The sequence below is a fragment of the Photinus pyralis genome, unplaced genomic scaffold (genome assembly GCF_008802855.1).
Source record: "Photinus pyralis isolate 1611_PpyrPB1 unplaced genomic scaffold, Ppyr1.3 Ppyr1.4_LG8, whole genome shotgun sequence".
Lineage (NCBI taxonomy): Eukaryota > Metazoa > Arthropoda > Insecta > Coleoptera > Lampyridae > Photinus > Photinus pyralis.
Genome location: NW_022170819.1, coordinates 31,371,024 through 31,394,426, shown reverse-complemented (window position 1 = coordinate 31,394,426; position 23,403 = coordinate 31,371,024). Strand labels below are relative to the sequence as shown.

The following is a 23,403-nucleotide window of genomic DNA, read 5'->3' as shown; positions in this document are numbered from 1 at the left end:
ATGAGCCGTGTTTAGTTTTAGCAAGATCCCGCTCCTGTGTATACCCGAGCTGGACGAAAGGCGGCCCCCTAACAGCTCAAAACCGCGCTGCATAGCGAAAGACATCCAATAGCAGACTTGGAACTTGTGCAAGCCCATGAGCAAGTGAATTTTCTTATAGTGGCGACTCAGCTGTATTTTCCGCGGTCGTACGTTATTAAAAATTGTGCCACGTTTCGTCGGTCTAGTGATGCCGGATAAAATCAACTTCAAACTCTCGATCCAACGTAAGGTGCTGCTGTAAAGGGAGAGCATCGGATAATCGATGTTTCCCGTCGGAGATTGATTCGCGATCGGTTTCGTTTCGAGCACAACACCCAGGTGTATGTTTTGCGAACGAAATGCTCTGAACGAATCGTGCTCCTAGAAAAAAATGGCACGAGTGAAATGGCACTTTAAGGGCCAATCCATTTCAAACCGCCCAGGCAGAGTTGCCGAACATTTTTTATTTTCCTGGTTTTCAAGTCGTGGGTTCCCTATAGCACAGACATACATAAAGAACAGATTGCTAACCATAATGCATAAATTGCTTAACACATTTATCCACTTATTTTAATAAAACTGCCGATTTTCCGACTATATTTACCTCTGGCGCCTTTATTTTGAATCCGACGCAAAAAATGAATGAACTTTTTTGTACAGCTTATCAAGGTACATCTTTTTTGTATTTAACATTTTGCAAATTAAAAAAAATTATAAAATAAATAGTTTAACTTTTCAATTTAGAATTTCTCAAAAACTAAGAAACTCACAAAAAAACTGTAATGGATTTTTTTGTGGAGTTTTGTATGCCACATTTGTCAGTGTGGGCAAAAATGATTCCAAAAGAGTTTTTGTTATGGCCCTTTTAAACTGTATGCATGTGGTTCGTTTCTTGTGAACACGATAACTCAAAAACGCCTGAACAGATTTTTATGAAATTTGGAATGTTTATAGGATTGTATAGGGAATGGCACACGACCTATTTTGGTTTCGGTCCGTTACCATCTTCAGGGTTTTTGAGGGTGTTAAAAGTTTAAAAGGGCCATAACGGCTTGAAGAAAATGTTTTTTCGCATATACTGGCTAAGGTGGCACAAAAAACTCTACAAGAAAGTTCATAACAATTTTTTTGTGAGTTTCTATGATTTTGAGAAATTTTAAATTGAACAGTTAAACTCTTCCTTTCATAATTTTTCTAAATTTGCACTTTTTTCAGAAAGTAAGCTTCATAGCGAAAAATGTTACATATAAAAAAAGAAGTGCCTTGATGAGCTGTACAAAAAAGTCTCATCCATTTTAATAATAATAATAATAATAATAATAAGTGTCATTTATTAGACTTCTAAAATAAACATAAAGCAATATAAACGGTAAAAAAGACTATATTGTAGCCAGAAGCCTAAGAGGGCGAAGTTCAGATGTTCAGCATGAACATGTGATACATCTGCTCTACCACTTAACCCTTAATATCTTAGTAATACATTACATCGAGGTGGAATGAAAAATTAAATTAACAAAGGCAGAAGCTATTGATGACGATAAGAAGAAAACTAAAATACAAGGAAAAGGAAGGAAATTGAGAAAAAAAATGGACGAAAGAAAGACAATGATATTACTGCTGATTATACTGCCTAAGTAACAAAATACCTTGAAAATGGTTTTTAAATGTAGCGCTATTCATATTTTTTTTTAATTCATTGGAGAGGTCGTTGTATACTTTGGCAATATTATAAGCATAACATCTTTCATATCTGCGTGTTTTGTGAAATGGTGGTGTCAATAATTTATAGAACCGCGGATTTGAACTAAATTTTAGAAGGTCGTATAAATACGGTGGCATTTGATTTATAACAATTTTGTGAAATATGCAAGCTGAATGTAGTAATCTCCTATTAGCCATATTTAACCAACCGAGCTCTTGTAGTTTGTAAGTAATGCGTTCATGCTTTTTGATTCCAAAGATCAAACGAAGACAAGAGTTTTGCATTTTTTGGATTCTATATTCGTCTCTAATAGTCAAGCAGGGGCCATAAATCACATCACAGTAATTAAAGTTTGACAGCACAAGTGCCTCACATAGCAATACTTTTAAATGTCTAGTTAAGCAGTGGCGATGGGAAAAATCATTTTTAGATTAACATAGGCTTTCTTACATGACTCCGAAACATGTTTACTAAACCGCATATCACTGTCAATATGTAATCCTAAATTTTGTACGCAGTCGTTGATGGGTAACACCATATCTTTTACTTTTATTGTCAACCATCCCTTTCTTACGTCCTTTTCTTTGGGTGGTCCAAATAACATAGCAGAACATTTGGCAGGATTGATTGCTAATCCATGCAAATCGGATAATTCGGAAAGCCTTGCTATATCAGCGTTTATATTATTAATTGCATGTTCTATACCAGACGCAAGGAAAGGATATAACAATTGGGTGTCATCAGCGTATTGGTGAAACGCCACGTGTTTAAGTGAGTAATGGAATTTACACGTATATATCGAGAATAATATCGGGCCCAATACGGATCCTTGAGGCACACCTGCTGCAAGTACTTCACGCTGTGACGTTCGTTGCTTAAGAACAACTTGCTGCCTCCTGTTCGTGATATAACTCTTCAAGAGGACGCAAGCGTCGTCACCAAATCCAATATGATGTAATATAATAATAATAATTGACTTTATTCCCATACAAAATGATATACATGACTGTAGGATGTCAATAAGCGATTGATTAATCTGTGATTAATTGTCAGCGTCAGATTCAAAATAAATGCGACAGAGGTAAATCGGAAGATCGACAGTTTTATTAAAATTTGACATATTTGAGCGCCCCTCCCAACATTAAGCCACTGGATCTCACTGGCAGACATGACTTCTTCTATTTCACTATGTATCAGGATACACAAAAAATCAGCCATGTAGCGATAAGTCACTTTTTTCCGTAGCCAGCTCTTAAGACTATAAAGGCTTATTTTCCGATTTATGTTATTTATTTACCCAAAACATTGTTTCAATAATAATAATAATAATAATAATAATAATAATCTTTATTTCCTGTAGACATATAAAAATGTATAGGACATGTCAGTAACAATAACAAACTTTAAACTTTAAACAATACCATTGACTAATAATACCCCCCCAATATTAGTCAATGACAAAACCCAAAACGAGCTTATAAAGTTTGCGTTTTTTAGAGAACCTTTGAACGAAATGATCTAGAAATCAAAGACAATAAACGAAAAAATGAGCATTTAATCCGATAAAGTGTACATTCAAGAACCTGTACAATTTTTTTGATAATTTTGGTTGATGTACGAGGGTTTTTACAAAAGTTTTAAATTTTAATAAAACACATTAGATATTTGTGAAAGGTTTTTTGATAACAAAGTTTATCTTGGGAGTCCTACAGGAGCTAAGTTTTGATTATTCAAAAATATATTATACGTTTGTTGAAACTGTAAAAATTAGCAATAAGTTATTCAGTCCCACACCCCGAAAAGTAGTTTTATTTAGAGTCTGATTAATCTCGAATTGTCTGAACCGTTTCAATAATAAAACAAACCTACTAATTCCTGGAGGGATTTCTACAGGCTCCGGTGTGTTTCGAGGATCCACAATTTCTGGCAAGAGGAAATTAAAATGAATAAGTATCATATTTATTCATAGTATGAAAGTGAATGGATGCTCTCGTATTTTATGTTACCTTTTTTTTGTTCTTACATGTTTTAAATTTAGTATGCATGTGTTTACTAGCACGTGCCCACTAGGTAAGATTAATTGTGATGTTGCTCTGTAGCTGGCTTTGCTGTTGAGCAATAAATATATATTTATTTATTTAGGTATTTTTTTAAAATAAACCCCTAAGGCAGATCTAAAAAAGCGGCAGAGCATCTCGGGTGACTCTATGGCGTCATTGAATTTGACCCATTTCTTATAGGCTTTTTACAACCTAATTGTTCTGTAAAAAATATTTTAACCACAGTAATTCCATAATCGGTAGATTTTGAAGATGTTTGCGATTTTTCGCGACCCTGTGCCACTTTTTTGTGAAACCACAAACAAAATCAATCTATTGTAGCTACGTTTGTTTCTGAGATACAAGGTGAAAAGTTGAAAACGAAAAGTTTGACTTTTTGGGATGATATCGTATCTTACTTTCCATGTAAGATAGAAAATAGGTAAAAACTGTTTATTTTAGATACTGTTACGTAAGAATTCAGTGGCGTAGGCAAAAAAACTTTTGGACCACCGTTTCTGAGGGTCTGAGGCCCAAAGTTGGCATTTTTTTAATATGTGACACCCTGTATAACTTAACGTCAATTGTTTGCAGTTTTTTTCCTGATTACATTTATGCATCACACTCACAACCGTATATATTTTTTTTAGCAATGAAAATCAATTAAAACCTTATTTTTACTGTTTTTAAATAGTATGCCATGAATTCATGGAGATTTTGTTTTGTTTATTGTCCACGGTAACAAAGGCACTCGATACCAATCAATACAAATGGCTGACGGTAGAAATATGCCATTTCAAAATATGATAAAATATATAATTAAATAAAAAAATATAGAATGATACATCAATGTAATCACAAAAAGAATGCAAAAAATTGAAGTTAAAATATACAGGGTGTTGCATTAAAAAAATTCCAAGTTTGGGTCGAATCACAGAAATTGTTTTTTGCCTACGCCACTGGATTCTACGTAAAAATATCTAAAATACGCAGTTTTTATCTTTTTTCTATCTTACATTGGTAGTAAGATATGATACATCCCAAAATGTCAAACTTTTCGTTTTCACCCTGTAACTTAGAAACAAACATAGTTGGATAGATTCTGTAGGACACTGTACATGTACATTTTCTTGAGCTGGTACTAATGATTTTATGATTATTTCTAATTTGTCGTTTTATTGTATTATTATTTTGAATACTTTTTATGTTAATAATAAAAAATCAAAATTTTCTTAATGTAAACTTTTTTATGATGTGGCCCGCAGCTATCTGTGGAAGCCGAGGTGGAAACCTTAAACCTTGTTGATGATAACATTTTTTATTTCCGCATTTATCTTTTCTAACTTTTGGACGAATAAGGCTTTTTGAGATTAATATCTCTGGGTTCGCTATTTCAGCAGCTAATGGACCATATTCTTCAATATCAAATCAAAGTTAGGAATTATACACCACAAATAATCTTCATGTGTAAATAAATTAAGCCTTTTCATAGAAAGTTGAGTTTTTATTATTAGGGTAATAATATTACAAAGACAAACAGTTATCAGTACCGTAGTTTGAATATCGGAGGTGCAGTTCAAATAAAAAATGCCTTATTATACCTGAAAAAATTTAGGAACCTTATTTTTTACACAATCCTCGTACATACAACTACGTCAACTGCTTATCTACTTATTTGTTCACTTTAAAAAAACAATCCAATAAGTAGTGCAGTTAAATAGCAAAGGAATAAATCTGTAAGTATTTGCACTTGATTCGCGTACTCAACACCAAATAAATAGTTAAAAAGTACTTAGTTCAGAGAAATACTGCATATCTGCACCACTGACCTAAATAAAAATCCACTGCGATTCTTGATCGGACAACGAAAATGGAGAGCATTCCACGAAATTTGTTGTGTACATACTTGATGAGTTAAGGAACAAAATTGTTGAACAGTTTTTTTTAAATAAGTTTTCAAACAAAAGTTATACTGATTTGGAGTTTGGGTCTTTAGGTTACAAAGTGTCCCCCGCTTACTAGTGAGTGATCTAATTTAATAATAATAATAGTAATTTCGCATGTAGTTAATTGAAAATGTTGCAAATAACAAAAAAATAGCGATTTAAATCCATATTGAGATTAAATGATCATAGACAATTCGATATGTCGATTATGATATTGAAGTCTGCAAATTCGATTCCAAAAAGATGTAGATTGTCCGTGGCTGCGAGTGGTTGGAAAATGCTATTTAAGTAGTTCCATTACAATCAATAAATATCATAATATCGACTTAAATCGTTATTTTTTTGTTATTTGATTAATTGAATTTCATAACTATATTACTCTGAATGTAGTTGAGTCCCAGTCATAATTATTTTGTGAGATATTCTCATTAGTGTAAAGAACATTCTGTAAAATTTTCACTTGTTTTCATTCAGTCCCTTTTCAGATATTCGTCGAAGAAAATTGACATTAACATGCTTTCGGCCATTTTTGAAAAGCCATAGAAAAAAAAAAGGAGTGCATCCTCAAGACTAAAACTTTTTCTGCAGGTAGTATTATAAGTACTCTACACAGTAACAATATATTATTAGCGAGCCTCTTCTTCTTCCCAAGAATGTATGGCGAATCAGTAATTTTTTTTAATTTTTTTGAGAATAGTTCCGAGTGACTTTCTTGCATGATAGGAAAATTAAAATAATGTAAATTTGAGATCATTTCATGCTGAACGTTTTTTGAATTATTTTGATATCTTAAAAAATAACTTGGTAATTAAACTTTCCGCAAACCCCGTTTTTCCGTCAAATTCGCCAAACCACCATTTTAGAAATGGCTACCTCAAAAAAACCATGGCTTATAAAATTTTTTCAAATGCTGATTTGTGAAGGGAACCTATGAAATAAAAACCAGAAAAATAAAAAATGCTGAGCAACAAATTATATTTATATTGGGTGATTTCAATTGGATTGACCCTTAAGTAAAAATATACCTGATTGCTGGAGTACTCTGGAATTTTATCCGGAGCGCACTGTATAACGCTATGGTGGTCGTTGGGGTCGCCTAAACTAGCCCACTGAATGTTGACGATCAATTTTAAGTTGGGTAGGTGGAGCAGTTTGCAGTCATCGTACTTTGAAGCGGTCCTCACGAAGATATTTAGATCGCCTTTGTAAACGAACTTTGCTGGAATTGTCCGAGTCAGTTGACATTTCTCATTGCGTTGATTTACCGTTAGTCCAATCCATTATTACTTGGTTCCAAGTCAGTTCCATTTCTTCAGTTGTGTTGTACGGATCTAAAGAGGCGTGCAGCAAAACGGTCAGCTGTTGCACTACCATCGTCAACCGACCGTGCAGCAACAGTCTCATTTTATCCCAAAATGGTAAGGGGGGCGACGGATCGCGGGAAGGCGGAATAATTTTCTCGAACGCTAAAACGATGTGTCAGCCTGAAATTGTCTAAAGGATTACGTACTTAAGTTGCACTGAGCGATAACGGGCTCCCAGCACGGACCGAAGGCGTAACTATACGATTGTATCTCGCAATTGAAGTCGTGATAGAATTTTAACGGTAACATGCTTCGTTGGACTGTCACTGATCCCCACGGTTCTCCCAAGTCAATCGGCACATCGCGTGTCGCTATTTAGAAAGAAGTGTTACTAATAGAAATCGGTACCTGTAATGTATATGTATACAAAATATCTGTGACTCTGTGCTCGGATTAGAAAATTGTCTCGGTTTCCTCAAATTTCAATTATAAGCCTGCTCGTCACGCCTGAGCAATTTACTCATTATATTTTCAATTATCTGACGTATTATTTATTACTCTGATACAGGATCGCAAATTTCGGTCTCAGCCACTCTGTGTAAACATGCCGACAAAACTGTCTGTAAAGGTGATGGTGCTTATGCACTTCTTATACTGCGTGTGTGGAAGGTCCTTACATACTGGAAGTACTGTAAGCGTCCGACTAGAAAAATTCACATTTGTCAAGTGGCCTTGTGTTGCAGGTGCCTTTTCAGAAGGAGGTCCAAGAGTTAGCTTCGTTAGTGACAGCTACCGTAAACTCCTGGGCAGTTCAGGGCGACGTACAGAGTATCGTTGCAAAGCTGCCCGTTGTTATTTTTATGAAGAATTACAAGTTTGATTAGCTCAACATAAAAATAATGTAAATACCGTTCTGGGGAAAAATAAATGATTTCTGATCGCCGCATCCTGTTTCTGCTACATTAACTGCGCTAGAAAAAAAAACCGAATTTCAAGGGCAGCTTCTTGATCTAAATCATGCAGCTCATTTAAAGCCGGAGTTACAATCAAGGCTTCATCATGAACGCATCTCGCTTTTGTGTTTTAGTGGTGATACTACTATTCGCATACGAAGTCAATTCGGCACCGAGCGCAAAATTGAGGGTGAGCTACATTTACTGACAGCTTGAAATGTTAAATATTTCAATTAGGCCAAGCGCGAGAACCAAGGGCCAATTGAAGCCTTTCTCGATTTTTTATGGGAGGTCTTTGCCACATTTACTAGAATACAAGAAGACATATCCAACCTCCCCGTTGTTATTTATTATAAGCATTAAATGGTGTACCCGGCAGCAATTTTAACTTTTTTTTCTCTTTTGTTAAATAGGAAAAACGCCAGGCCGATGGGTTGATCGAAACTGCACTAGACCTCATTCTCGAGGGAGCTTCAAAATTTTCTGAAATACAAGAATCCCTCGAAGGTCTCCCCAGTGTTTCTATAGGCCGTAAATAATGCACCTACATGTATTAGCACAAGTGTGTTTGTATTTTACATGCACAAATAAATAGTCAACTGTTTTTTTTTTGTTTTCACCACTGACATCAGGGTAACAAAACAAACTAAGTAGTTCTCTCATTTAACCCTTTAGATGATGTAGGGCAAATCTCCTAACGTGCTTAATCGACCTCTCTATATGCTACAACCAGCGAAGATGTACCAAAAATACAAGACTGTACAGGGTGGCCAACTAAGAATGCGAGGTACTGTATCTGAGAACCTATCCATCGTAGAGGCTTGCGGTAAAAAAGTTATTACTAAAACGGCCACGAGAAAAACCTGGAAAATATTTTTAAAGTTTCTGAAATGGCCGCTAGGGGGCGAAAAAAAGTGATGTTTCTGTGAATTCCGCTATATTAACCTAACAACAATGTCCGGTCTTTGAAGTCGACGATAATCTTAACCTTTTTTGTTTGACAATTTTTCTTGTATTTCTAAAAATGAAGTGGTGGGGGGGGGGGGGGTATTCAAAGGTTTGCATAAAGAACACCCTGTATCTTCGAAACGGCTGAGCTAATTTAAACAAACTCGTGTTAGTTCAAAAGAGCTGCCTTCAGCTACAATTAGAATACTTGAAGTTTTGTTAGTTTCACATATCGCCGCTTGATGGCCTTTTTCGACATTCCGACACAAATGGATAATTCTCTCAAAAAAATTAAATGCATTGGTTCGATTTTTTTTCATGAAAAAGTAGCTAAATGATGCCTAAACAAGCTCGCGAAAACAGCATCTCGATATCTTGAGATATATATATATATGACATAGATAGATAGATAGATAGATATATATCGTGATGGTCAGCATTTCGAGCATTTACGGCGGCATTAAAAGCTTCCTTTTTTAAATCGATCCACCTTAGGGCCACAAATTATATAATAAAAATAATTCCGTAAAAATTAGCTTAAAAAAATAAAATTTTGAGAGTATAAAATTTTCTTTGGCCTAAATTTTAGGTTAGGAACAAGATATCGTGATGCAGTTTTCGCGAGCTTGTTTAGGCATCGTTTAGCTACTTTTTCATGAAAAAAAAATCAAACCAACGCATTTAATTTTTTTGAGAAAATTAAACCATTTCTGTCGGAATGTCGAAAAAAGCCCTCAAGCGGCGATATGTGAAACTAACAAAACTTCAAATATTATAATATTTGTAGCCGAAGAATAACTCTTTTCAATGAACCCGAGTTTGTTTAAATCGGCGTTTCGAAGATACAGGATGTTCTTTACGGAAACTCTTCAAAGACCGGACATTTGTTTCTTAGGTTAATATAGCGGAATTCACAGAAACATCCCTTTTTTAGATTCCAGATTGCAGTTACGCCCCCTAGCGGCCATTTCAGAAACTTAAAAATATTTTCCAGGTTTTGCTCGTGGCCGTTTTACTAATAACTTTTTTTACCGCAAGCCTCTACGATGGATAGGTTCTCAGATACAGTACCTCGGATTCTTATTTGACCACCCTGTACAATTAATTCAACTCTTAAAATGTACAATAAAAGAAGTGAAGTTCTACGTTTTACCGAAAACCCATGCGCACATACGCACACGTTAGGAAATAGCATAATCTAAAAGGTAAAAGAATCTGTGTAAACTACTGTAACAAGTGGTCGCTTTACCGTGTCAAAAATTTGGTTCTGAATTTGTATTTTGTTCAACATAGACCGCTTCATAGCGTACGTACGTGAACAAAAGAATGTCTGATCCTAACAAGTGATAACGTATTGGAGAAAGCGAGCGCGGTTGCCACGATCTTTTCAAACTTAAAAGTTGCGTTCATTGTTGCATTTGAGCCAGTTGAAAAAGCCGAAGTGCGGGTTGGTTGTTAGAACACGCCAGTCGAGGACATTGCGGGGAAGGCCCGTTTCGGTTTTTCTAGCGGGCGAGATAAAAATAGCGAGAGAAGTGGGAGAGCAAGTGACTGGGGAAGCAAGAAAAGGCAGATGTAAAGCGGCCCTAAAGTATTGCTGTCGCCAACGGCAGCGGAAAAAGAAGATCCTGGCTTTGGAGTAGAAGATCGAAAATCTAATTAAGAAACATGTCTGTACAAAGAAGCAGGGGTATCAGTTCAAGGTCTCGCGCCACCTGGTGGTGACTTTTAAAAGTACGTCAAGGTAAAGTTCCAAGGTGGCACGTGGAAAATGAACGACACCGAAAAAAAGATGGAATTGACTTAGGATGACCTTGATTTGACGTCATGGAACCATCAAATTTTTAAAACCTCGACATTGACCTCTGATGACCTTGAAAATGAAATAGGACAACACAACAATGGGGTCATTGACGTCTGATTGCCTTGAAAGTAAAATATACCACCCCAACAAAGAAGCAATTGACATCTGAAGACCTTGAAAATAGAATACAACACAGCAAAGAAATGGAAGTCATTGGCCTTGAAAATATGACATTAAAAAATGAAGTCATTGACCTTAGGAGTGAAATGTAGCTCCACCTTGACCTCCCCAAGGTCACCGTCATCTTTGAACTTCACCTTGCCCTACTTTCCAAAGCGAGCGACCTTGAAATGAGCCAGGTTCGGCCCTACATAACTACCGAGGGACGAACGGAAGAAAAAATTAAAATTGAAGGATGAAGAGCTGGAAAACCAGCTCAAGCGTGCGGATACTTTGCTTTTTTTAGAGCGAAAAAGAGAACGTGGCGAAGGTTTAGCTGAGGCGGCAGAATGTAGATAGATTTTGGTGGTATGTGTTTGATTCGCAATGATGTCGTACTCTCATTTCCGGCTAAATGGCGGAACAGTTTGGAACCAAATGATATTCTTAGACCTAAAAGGAAGAGCTGAATAGCTTTTGGGCAGAATCGCGCATGCGCAAGTGGTATCTGTACTAGCCACACCAAATTTTTTCCCTTGTAATTATTTTAATTAGCATACGATGTAGTGTTTGCTTCTATAAATTTGAATTTGCAAGCCCTTATAAAACATTGCGCAATATTCGTACAATAAGTTAACAGTTTAGGAGGTCGCCGTGCTTAGGGGTAGTTTTTATTTGCTATAGTTAGCGCGTACGTAGTTTTCTCATGTACGTAGAAGTTTGATTGAGAATGTCGCTTTCATTTATTTGGGACTAAAGTCTTAAGTCTTAAGGAGAAGGTTTTGATGCTACACCCCGACCCATCGTACAAGTCGACAGCATCATACTGAATTTTTTTAAATCATCTTCAATACAAGCGTATAATCAAGTCTAGAGCACGCGCAACGAGTTTAATGGTATGACGCGTAGCGGGGTGTCTTTACACGTTGCTTTAAAGACCAATTATACACGTATTTCGTATAGTATTTTTTATTATATCTGTAATATCATTTAAAAATAAGAGAAATAAAATGAAAATCATATCGACGTTATACTCGAATACAAGTAATTCCATGATTGCCATGGAAATATAACTTGACGTTTGCTTTATAAATCAAATGACTTCGGTTGAAAAAGATCATACACCGCCCATTCAATGGCTTGTAGCAAAAGCAGAAGAAAAGTTGGTAGGTGCAAAATCCAAATCCAGTAAAGAATATGAAAAATTGTTTTCGTGGATGAATTTATTGATAATCAAAATTGATAATCAAATGTATTGATAATGCTGGCATATATGAAGGAAATGTCAAAGGTATTATTTAAATCTTTTATCCTTTGGTGCATGATTTAAAAACGGATTTCCCATGCCCTAAATTACAAAACAAAAGAAGTACAAGCCAAAGAAATCTTTTGCATTTACAGACAGCGATCTAACATGATTTTTTATTTCAGCCTCAAGTGACAGTTTCATAAGTCACATTTGAAGTAGGATTACTAAGCAACCTTTAAATTCGCAAAAAGCTGCGACCAAGAGCAGCCCATATAAGCACAGCAGTTATGCATTTCTTGTGCAGTGTTTACAGAATTGCACTGAAAAATGGGGGCGATCTTTTTTTAATTTCTAAAAAAGCGACATTAACGGCGCATATTTTTGATTTCCCACAAAAAAGAAGCGAGTATTAAAAACTAAAAAGTGTAACCTCCCAGAGAACCTCAAGTGTGGGAATTATATTTTAAAAAAGTCATTTGTTAAGAAAAAACAGCTACCTTTAAAAACAATTTTAAAAACCGTTGATTTCAACAGGATGGTGCACCCGCGGACAACGCCCTAATCTTGCGAGAATTCATTTTTAAAAAAATTAGTAAAATGCCCAGAAGTTAAAAAAACAAAACAGAAAATTAGAAAAACAAAAAAACATTTCATCGTAATTTGCAGTATCTAAATTTGTTTGTAAATTATCAGAATTGTAAGTTTACCACGAAATATACGACCTCGCAGATTCATTATCCTGAAACAGATCTCCAGCTGTATCATCGGGAACAATGTATGTTTAAATAAAAAAATTACAAAGCGTGAAAAAGTAATAAGGTTGATGCTAATCTAAAATGAGGTCAACCAATATCAGACTAATAACTTTTTACCTTGGTACAATAATGGTATATAGTTTAAAACAAATACGTTTATTGTCATCTGCAGAATCGGTAATGGGGAGTACACTTAAAATAATGTACGCGCTTATAGTAGTGTGTGTTTTATGGGCGTCAATAACTGCCGCTCCGGTAGGATCAGATCTGTAAGTTCAAAGTAAAAACCTATTTGTTTCTAGGTGGTTAAACCGAATCTGACCGCCAAAGACAAGCAGCTGGACATGCCCGAATTTCCTTCATCGCCAGAACAACTGGTATCGACAATAATCGGCTTAGCATTAGACATGATCGGTTCAATAAGCGAACTACAGGAAACAATAGCAGAGTTACCGATTATTGGATGAGAAATGGCGGAAACGTTGTACTATTACAATAAATGTGTCAAGTGAAATTAGTTGCATTATTACTCACCACGACGTGGCGCCATCTGTTCCGCGCCGGCTAATTGTCCACACACGTAAAATTGCCTAATGTCCAATAAAGGCTGGCGGAAATCTCGCAGCTGGAATTTCCATTCGGCACACCTCAACGACACAACTCGACACCATAAAGTGGAGAATTCCATCGGCTCCTCCGGCCAGGGACTATCGAAATCAATTTCGCGAATAATTTTGATAACATTATCCGTTCCGTGCATCGAGAGATCCGCCAGAACCATAATTTCAACGTCGGTCATACTCCACGCGAACAAGCGGGTGCGGGACGGCGCAGTGTGCATCATCTGCTTCGACCGTTGCACGTAGATTTCGGCGTTCTTCTTCGTAAGATTCGCGTACAGTTCCTCGACCTTACCCGCGGGTAAATGCATATGCGTCTTGCATAGCTCGGCAATCTAAATATTAATCCAAGATGACGAATTAAACCGATCGACTTACCTTCGCCTTGAGCATCTTCTGTCGCTTAAAACTTTCGCTGTACTCATCTTCCAGTAACTCAAAGTTATCTCTCAGCTTCACCTCGAAAGGATCGTCGCTCATCTCGAACAGAAACTCTTTCACGTTAATCAGCAAATCGCTCGGTAAGGGACTGTCGATTGTAAAAGACTTCCTTTTCAAATTGTGCGTTATCTTCAACCACTTCCAAATCGAAATGAAATCATTCTGGATCGCATCGGCGTAGCTGTGCTCGTGCGGGAAGATCGCCTTGAACATCCCGATCGATAATTCCCACGTCTTATTCCAAGGCAATCGGAAATTTTCGTTATCCAAACGCTCGGCCCTAATCATCGGGTTGTCTTCGATCCGCGCGACCCGCAGACCCTGAATCGTGAAGATGTCGGCGTCGTCTATGGAAATTAAGATCGCGCTATCGGAGAGCCACGTCACGTTTTTCCTACACGATACCTCGATGTTATCTGTAAACAAGAAAACCATTTGTCTCGAATTTTGAGGTTCACGACAATAATACGTCAAATAAGATACAATTTAAGCATTTTAATTAATTAATTAATAAATAATAATAATAATAAATCGTCTTTATTGAACATGTTCTCCGGCGAAATCTAGCTCAAGGCTATTCTATTTAACCAGAAAGTACACAAATTAAATATGCACATTATTATTATTATTAACACCTAATTAATCTCATTTTCCCAATATTTGAAGTTAGGAACGAGATTTTGAAAAACTGTTTTCACTGGCCTCTTTGGATGTTATTTGGCTACTTTTTCATAAAGAAAAAGTCATATCATTCCATTTGATTTTTTTAGGATTTTGGATCATAGTGTCAAAACTAGCCCCCTGGCGGAGAGGGATTCAACTAAATTAACTATATTTGATACTCATTGCCCAAGGAATGCTCTTTTCAACCATACCAAATTTGTTCAAATCGGTAAAACGGTTAAGAAGTTAAAGCAGGTTATTGCAAAAACAACTGAACGCCCCACACCATCTTTGTTTTTGAAATAACTGAATTTTTGTTTTTACGAAAATGATAGATAAACTGGTTCTCTTTAAAAATGTGAAAAAAGAATGTTTAGTTTATTATGCGAAATTTAAAGAAAATGCAATTTTAAAATTTAAGATGGCAGTTACGCCCTCTGGTGGTCATTTTTAGAACTTGAAAATATTTTCCAAAAGCGATTCTTCATAACCGATTTACCCAATAATTCAGTCATTCAGACACAGCGTCGATGTAAGTCGAAATACTCAGGTAGATAATAACGAAAAAGTAATCTAGAAGAGTAAGTTAGGAGAAAACAATGAGAGAAGACAAAACCCTAAAAAAATACGTATTAAGAATTATATATGCTGAGTTATAATCCGTACGTACCTCACACTAACTACTTGCAAATATAAATCCGCTAAGCGTATTCAAGGAGTAGTCACAACACATCAGAAATAGAAAGAAATATTCCAAAGAAATATGATAATAGCCAATACTACGAGCCTTTTTCAGGTAGAGATAAGTCAAGCAAAAGTAATGGCACATCAAGAAAAATTTGCAAGTATTAACCACTATGAATGCAGAATCTGAATGGAACAAGTACAGGTTTACGCAAAACAACGTTAAAGAAGGGATAGAAGTATATGCAAAAAGGTATACTCGGATGGCCTCTAGCGGCAAACTCAAGAATTAAAGTAATAACAACTCTACTACAGAACTAACTTACATCTAGGTTAAACGGGTTTACAAAGGAAATGCATAAATCACTTAAATGAAAGTATAAACCGAATGCTACTTAAATGAAGTAAAAATTTGGAACTTTAAATTGTTAAGTAAAATAACGTTACATGTGTCTGTATCATTCATAACCGGCAACCTCAAAGGCATCAGCAATTTAGTAGTAACTTTATACTGTCTAGCTTTAACGCCTTCAAAGAAAAGTTTCTTTTCGACTGTAAGTAGGTATAGCGGTATCTGAGCGTGGAAAAATTCTGGGGACCGTGGGAAAGTATTTAGGCAAATTTTGGCAGTTAGCCCGGGTCAAATTTCGGCAGTTGGCGCGGAGTTAAATTTCGGCAATTGGACGGGGGTCAATTTTGGCAATTGACTCGGGATTAAAATTTCGGCAGTTGGCCAGGGGTGTGACCCCGAGATATTTCGGAGGCTGTCCAAGTTCATTCCATAAGACACATATCAGTTCACGTGTACACTCGCTACGATCTGGAAGAAGACTGACAGGACTTGGTTGTGCGTTAAAATGACGCATGCGCACATTTCATGGTCAAATCAAAGTAGGTCAAGCTATCGATCAAAGTCTATATACTCTTCATTCTCCGCTGTTCAACCCAAAGGTTGCTGACTGGTCAAAGTTCATTGTAAAAGAAAGCCACGCTATCGATCAATGCCCACCCGCTGTTCAAAGTCCAAAGGTCGATCGGGCAAAGTCCAAAGGTTGCTGACCGGTCAAAGTCCATTACACACCTGTTCTAAGTCGGTCAAAGTCCATTCGCAGCTGTTTAAAGTCTAAAGGTTGGTACCCGATCAAAGTCCAAGGATTTGTGTAAAGTCTAAAGGTTACCGAACGGTCAAAGTCTATTCCTCGCTATTCAAGTCCAAAGGTTAGTGTAAAGTGCAAAAGTTTGTTGCCGATCAAAGTCAAACATAAAATCCTGTTTTTTCCTGTTCCCGTTCCCATGGGAATTTGGGAGCGTTCTAATTCCCCCAAAGTTTGAACGCAATCGCATGAATGGTTTAGACAATCGTAAAAAACAAACCCGACGAACGTTGTATCGCCTCTGCCAGCATAATTAATTATGAGTACATTGACATTGCCTAACATTTTGTTTTAATGCTATTACAGTATGCACATTTTAAATCCTTTAAGGTTTTGTGAGTTAAGAGATACCGTTTCAGGACATGGTGGCGATATGTTGCAAAATCACACTGTGCACATTTTAAATATTTGAAGGTATTGTGACCATATGCCTACTTAATTTTGATTTGTAGTGGTGCCGGCATGTAAGAAGGCCAGAGCGGGCAACAAACACATAAGCAACGACCAACTTATGGTTAACTGATAGCATTGGCAACAATTTACTGCATCAGGCCATTTGTGGTTAAGCGTCTCATTTTCTCCAATTATCCATAGTATGGTTTAACACATGCCATCTGTTGCAGGGGCGCTATAGGCATCCCGCATCCCGTTAATTGAAATTTTCGAGATTTACGAAGCGTCACTTTGCAAAGCGCAAATATGGGATCATGATCCTATTTATTTATGTTATTTACTACGGTTGTATGACTTTATTTACAAATACAAGTTGTAGATGCTCTGTATGATTCGATTTAACTATTCCATGAAGGAAGTACCTAATACAGTTGATTCTTCACTGTAGCTTTCCTCGTCGTGCGGACGCAGCTCTTATGTCCCAGCAATACGAGAAGGGGGTCCAAGCCCCACACTAATCAGACTCTCGACAGGTCTATTGGACAGAAACTAGTTCGTTAATAGAAACAGTGCCTAGTATGTATAACTAACTGAAATGAGTTGGTTTAAAGAGAACAGGTGAACAGGAACAGAGCCTGTTTCTATTGAACAAACCTGTTCTTGATCAGCAGATCTGTTGGGTGTGATTAGCATGACACGAATGTCCTGAAACTTGGCGCATGTGGAGATCTCAAGGTCAAAGTGTGCTCATATCGGCTTTACTATACCACTGTCCTCTAATTAACCTTTCTTCTACTACTTAATGTGGTTTTGCTTGTGCAATAATAGACTTTCATGAATACTCACTACTGTCATTCCCACAGGTACTTTTCGTGTTAAATTATGGTAGCTAAGGCTGGAGTAGAGTCACCCCATTTTGATGTTTTTTATGTACATGCAATTTATCTTTATACGAGTTTTATCTAAATTGCGCCGTAAATGTGTTTTGTACTTGTATTTGATTTATCATGTTTTCCATTTTAGCACAGGGCCTATCCATTGTTTTATATGGGTAACGTTCAACAAATTAGAGACAAGCTGAAATTTGGCAAGGTACTTTATAAGGGTCTAAACACCCTCTGAAACATAAGCGACGAGGCGTTGAGCCCGTCACCCTAAAACCACCCCCCAAGTGGCGTATGATCCACCTTTTTTGACATTTTTCTTAATAACTCTAAAACTAAGCATTTTAAGAAAAAAATGTCAAGGGAGAAAAATTCTAGAGAAGAAAATTTCCTACCGTATATGTATACGTCAAATTTGCTAGATGTTCAGTGGCCCAAATTTCAGCAACTAATTCAACTACTTAATCGAAATACTATAGTATTTCCTAATATTACTATAAAACGCCGGAAACTGTTCACTTAGGTTGTCTACAACATAATGAATTCAATACTGCCCGTAAGGGGGTGTTAGAAGTCACTCATTCTCCGTTTAGTACCTACTTGCAGTTAGTGTGGCTGTAAAGAGTCAATATTTTCCAAAGTCTCCTTTTTTATCGCATTTTTGCAAATTTATTTGTAACTAGTTGTCAGGTAAACTCCTGACTTGACTTTCCGACTACTTTTAATAGAATCATTGCAATTATCTTTGGCCAATCAATGGTCATAGTATAACATTTAGAAAATGCCCTCTAGCGCATTAAATTTGAACCCGACGCAAAAAGTGTAAAGCCTTTCTTTAATAATAATAATAATATTTTTCAAGCCATTATGGTTCTTTTAAACTTTTGACACCCTCAACAACCACGAAGATGGTTATGGATCAAAACCAAAATAGGGCGTTTTCGATTCCCCATACCACCCTATATGTACATATGAATTTCGTCCAAATCGGTTCAGGGTTTTTTTAGTTATCGTGTTCACAAAAAAACGAACCACATACACCCAGACACAGACGTCAAGCTAAAAATGACTTTTTGGAGTCTGTGTGCTTCAAAACGTCCAGAAAACGCAATATCGGCATATCGAAAATTTATCACGATTACAATGTATGTAATTGGAAAGTAAAAAGGTAGCTTTTAATCTCACTTCAGCCGGTTGGTTGGCTGGCTGGGCGCAAATGCGGGCCCATAGAAAAACGCTTGTGGAAAGAGGAGTGTACAATAAATTGTACATGTACCTACCGGTGCCATGTAATGAACAACTTTAGGGACAGGGCTTCAAGATCTGGGGTCAGCGACATCTGGGCGCCATCTGCGAGTGTTATACTATCGTGGTGATTTTTCAGTGTTTTTCTATCTTCTTCTATAGTTTGGATCCGATTGTTTTCAAATTGGTGTCATGGGAAAGATCTTGTAAACTTGATAATGACGCAAAAGTTATTATCCGTGGCGCGTGTGAGCGCATAATGCTTTATTTTATAATAAAACGACCATCACATCTCTCAGGGGAGGGGTACAGGTTAACGCTCCTGACTGCAAGTAGGTACGAACTAAACGGACTACGGAGAATGAGGTGCCGGAAGCCGATACACCCACGATTGGAGTGGAGGTGTCTGCTTAGAGCTAGGGGGGGAGGGGGTCACTTCGAAGACTCTCTTGCAGGAGGCAGTATTGAATTCATCCCTAAGTGACCCGTTTCCGGCGTTTAATAGTAATATTAGGAAATAATAAATACCTACCATAGTATTTCAATTAAGTAGTTGAATGAGTTGCTGAAATTTGGCGCAAATGAACATCTAAAAAATTTGATGTATAAGTAACCGGTAGCAAATTTTTTCTCTACAATTTTTCTCTCTTGAGATTTTTTCTTAAAATGCTTAGTTTTCGAGTTATTGGGCAAAACTTCAAACAAGGTAGATTTTACACCACTTAGGGGGTGGTTTTGGGGTGACGGGCTCAACGCATCGGCGCTGGGGTGCAGACGGTATTTAATACCTTAAAACAAAGTACCTTGCCAAATTTCAGCTTGTCTCTAATTTGTTGAAGGTCATTCTGTATGGTCCCTGTGCTATTTGTATTTATGATGTCTCTTGTATCTCGTTCTTGTTGAAATACTGCATTTGCCTCAACACTTGATTTTTGCTGTACAATTTGATATGTTTGATTTGCATATTTTTCTCTTTTGTATTTTGTCGTCATAGTTTTTTTTTTTGTATTTGTGTAAGTATGCCTGGTTTTTTGTCCATAAAAGGTTTTCCTGCTATCACAATTATTGTGATAGAGGTTTACTTACCCATTCCTGCATCTAATGCCGAAATTTTTTACGTTCTACATTTCCCGAACACCTTTCTAACATATAGGAAAACTCTAGGAACCCAATGTTAGGAGCTGAATAGACCACGCGGACGAGAAAACACAAAAAAGGATCTGGCGGGACCGGGAATCGAACCTGGGTCCTCTCGGTTTATACTTTATAGTCTAGTCCCCAAGACACTAGTTTTTGAACCCTTTATTTAGAAGGGTTCATTACATACCTAAAAGACGCTTGCTTTCATAATAAAATCAAGCATGCGCAGTAAGAGACACAGGATCAACTATGTCAAAAATCGGCCAATTACTTTTTATGGCACGAGGTAGGTAAATAGTAAAATATCTGAACAAAGACAAAAATTTCAACTTTAGTTAGTTTTTTTCTCCTCCTAGACTTCAACATAATTTTTTAGCATTATGGAGGTGTAATAACTATGTCTGAGAGAAACCTCCTGACAAAGCCGTCGACAGCGGGTTAATATATCGTAAGGAGGGGTCTTATCTGCAGCTCGTCCAATTACATCACTGCAAAGGATGTGAGTGTGACATTAAAATATAAAACAGACAGTAGTCAGATGTCAATTAGTAGGTCAATTTTGTTACGATGTCCTGAGCAAAGCAGTAGAAACTCAGCAGTAGTATACAACAATTGAACAAACAAAAGAACAATTGAATTAAAACAATAGATGACAAAGAGGTGAACAAATCCACACACCTGATCAAATACTGTTGGGAAGGAATAAAGATGCAGATCACGTTCAAATCACGCATGTCACTTCAGAGTCACCACCTTTGCCGACAACAAAGACAAACGAAAAATATATCGTTTTATAAATCAGAACAAAATTCCACCCTATCACGATCTAAACTGCTTACTAAGAAAAATGGTCACTCACCCAAAGAAATTCTAGCGGAATGGTTTTGAGAAATCCAAATGTGGAACTCAAAAACGCCGCATATTTTAACATCCCATACAGGTACAGCGACCTTGCTCTTTTCGTTGCTCAAGCAGTGATGCTCCCTAACGTTAGCGATAAACTCGACGATTCCCCTTTGAAGCGTTAAAATTTTGAGGTGGAAATTCGTCGACCAATGGCTGATGATCTCCTCGAGAAACAGTACGGTTAGTTCGGCCGTTTCGTTGTTGTACTCGACCTCGACTGTACGAATGAACAACTTGTGGTTGGGCATATCTTCGGTTCGGACACATCCGTACGCGCCGTTTTCGTCTGTTACCACCGCAACCTTAAATCCCTTAAAGTGGACGGTGGCCGCGTGACTGTTTCTTTCCACGGTCACGGAATTCAGTCGCGACACCACATATTCTGCAACAGCCAAGTTGGATATCGACCACAGATGTCTTAGTGACTTACCTCCGGTGTGAGTTTGCAGAAACACATTAAAGTGAGTCAATGCCAAATTGACCGATATAGAATGATTTGTGCTGGTACGTTTTGGGGTTGCCGCCTGTCTAATTTGCACATTATACTGGCTTAAACACCTGAAATGGGTGGAGATTGACACGAGTCACGAGGTTAAACGACTCACTTAAATGCAAGCAGAACATATGTGGCCAAGTTAAGGCTCCATTCCAACTGTAGCGCGTCTAGTAGCGTCTCAATCTTCGTTTCGGCAGCGCCGTAGGTTCCAAACTTGAGCAACGTCATACCTAAATAAATCGGAGTGCCCCACCTGTGCACTTTCTTCGAGCTCGCCTGATCCTTCTTCCACTCTTTAAAACTCCACCACAACGACTCCATTAATACCTCTATTTGCCAGTGACGATTGGCTAATACTAAATTTGGAAAATAGGACGAGTAGCTGACATCTAAAAATAATCAAGTTATCATACTACAGTTACACTAACACACGGACCTCGAGTCTCGGCAGCCTGCTCCAAGATTAACTTGATGTGGTTAAAGCCGACGTATGATCTACTACCGTATAAATTAACGATGGCGGATACTTGGCAGAACTCCGCGCAACCGTTAATAATTAGTCGTTTCGCTAATTTTTGGAATAAATTACTGTTACGTGCGTTTGCACGATTTGACACCTCTCTATTTGGGAGAGGGTTCTTTGGATTATGTTTGCGGAAGTTTGTTTCTATCCAATGGTATATTGCTTCGTGGTTGTATGTCAGGAGAAGAGTATTTAGTTTTAAACACAAATTGACCACATTCTTCTCTAGCTGCAAAGAGTACAAAAAGTTTTTACAATGGCATCAGAAAACACTGAATTAAAACTGATGAGGTAACGCTGTCACCCATCAACTGCTATGACTAAACCACAGTGGATCAACTATATGGACGGTTGCAGCAGGAAGCAGCTTGGGAAGATGAAAGCTTTGTTTTCTCATGGATAAGAACCCTTATTTGATTTTGAATATGTATTTTGGTTAATATAGGGAAATTTCCACATGTGCCGCTTTATAGCGAACGTGAGTCTGGTGATAACCGGAAACGTATTGCGAAAAGCGAGCGCGGTTGGTACGATTTCATGGGACCTAAAAGTCCGAGGATTTGCGGTGAGAAAATTTTAAAGGCCACCACGTATCACTCTTTGGTGTGAGTTCATACAGTCGTTGTAAACTGTAACTAATTTTCTTTTTTGGGCGAAAACAAGGAAACCAGCTAGTTATTGTTAAATTTCGATTGGTGACAAAGTGCCTCATTTGTAACAACGTCGTTCATTTACGAGTGATAAAATTTACGCGAAGGAACATTTTCGAGTAGGAGCACTTTTAAAACCGCGAGTAAATAAATTGATATTAAAACTCATCGTGGTAAACAAAGATTTTTCGGATTGCCAACAGTAAGGGCTAGTTAAAACAAGTTCCTCAAAATTGGGCGACCTGCAATCAGACCTAGCTAATAAATTGGGCAAATTAATATCGGCACAGCGGGAAAGCGTTACGTTTTTATTAGGACCAGTTATGGTTGAAATTTCAAAAATATAAGAAAGTTGACATTACGCAACCTGCGCATGAACGCATTTGATTTTTGATATTTGGGATCTGTTTGCCTTTATTAAAAGCATCTGTAATTAAAATCTCAAAAAATGTAGATATAAAAATAAGAGAGTTTGCATTGCGCAAGTAAGGTCCTTTAACCTTTGGGACCTCTAGGTCTTAAAGCCGCCGCCAGGGGGAGAATGACCTTCAGAAGCTTTGAAAATCGCTACTCATTTACAAAACAATACAATGCCAATGCCTTCTAAGTGCATCTAAATCTTTCCTAAGCTCGCTTAGCTTTGCAAAAATCTCAAGGGCATCTGGAGAGCGCTTTTGGAAAGTCTTCAATGCTACGCCCAAATATCGAAAACGCTCAATGAGCG

At 37.3% G+C, this 23,403-nt stretch overlaps 1 protein-coding gene and 1 long non-coding RNA gene across 2 annotated transcripts in view; one reads left to right on the top strand and one right to left on the bottom strand.

Annotated features, from left to right (window-relative positions):
• Positions 1-23,403, bottom strand: part of LOC116177969 (protein KIAA0100) — a 41,869-nt gene that overhangs the window by 12,817 nt on the left and 5,649 nt on the right. The window contains exons 7-16 of the mRNA XM_031497170.1: positions 21,943-22,258; positions 21,616-21,895; positions 21,441-21,568; positions 20,964-21,392; positions 13,879-14,357; positions 13,415-13,835; positions 7,219-7,383; positions 6,974-7,174; positions 6,734-6,927; positions 45-402 (exon numbers count right to left, since the gene is read on the bottom strand). Coding sequence (XP_031353030.1) covers positions 45-402; positions 6,734-6,927; positions 6,974-7,174; positions 7,219-7,383; positions 13,415-13,835; positions 13,879-14,357; positions 20,964-21,392; positions 21,441-21,568; positions 21,616-21,895; positions 21,943-22,258 — 2,971 coding nt within the window. The remainder of the gene's footprint in view (positions 1-44; positions 403-6,733; positions 6,928-6,973; positions 7,175-7,218; positions 7,384-13,414; positions 13,836-13,878; positions 14,358-20,963; positions 21,393-21,440; positions 21,569-21,615; positions 21,896-21,942; positions 22,259-23,403) is intronic.
• On the top strand, positions 7,378-8,569 carry LOC116177973. Its single transcript, XR_004146787.1, has 2 exons — positions 7,378-8,155; positions 8,379-8,569. It is a non-coding gene; the product is annotated as an uncharacterized LOC116177973 (long non-coding RNA).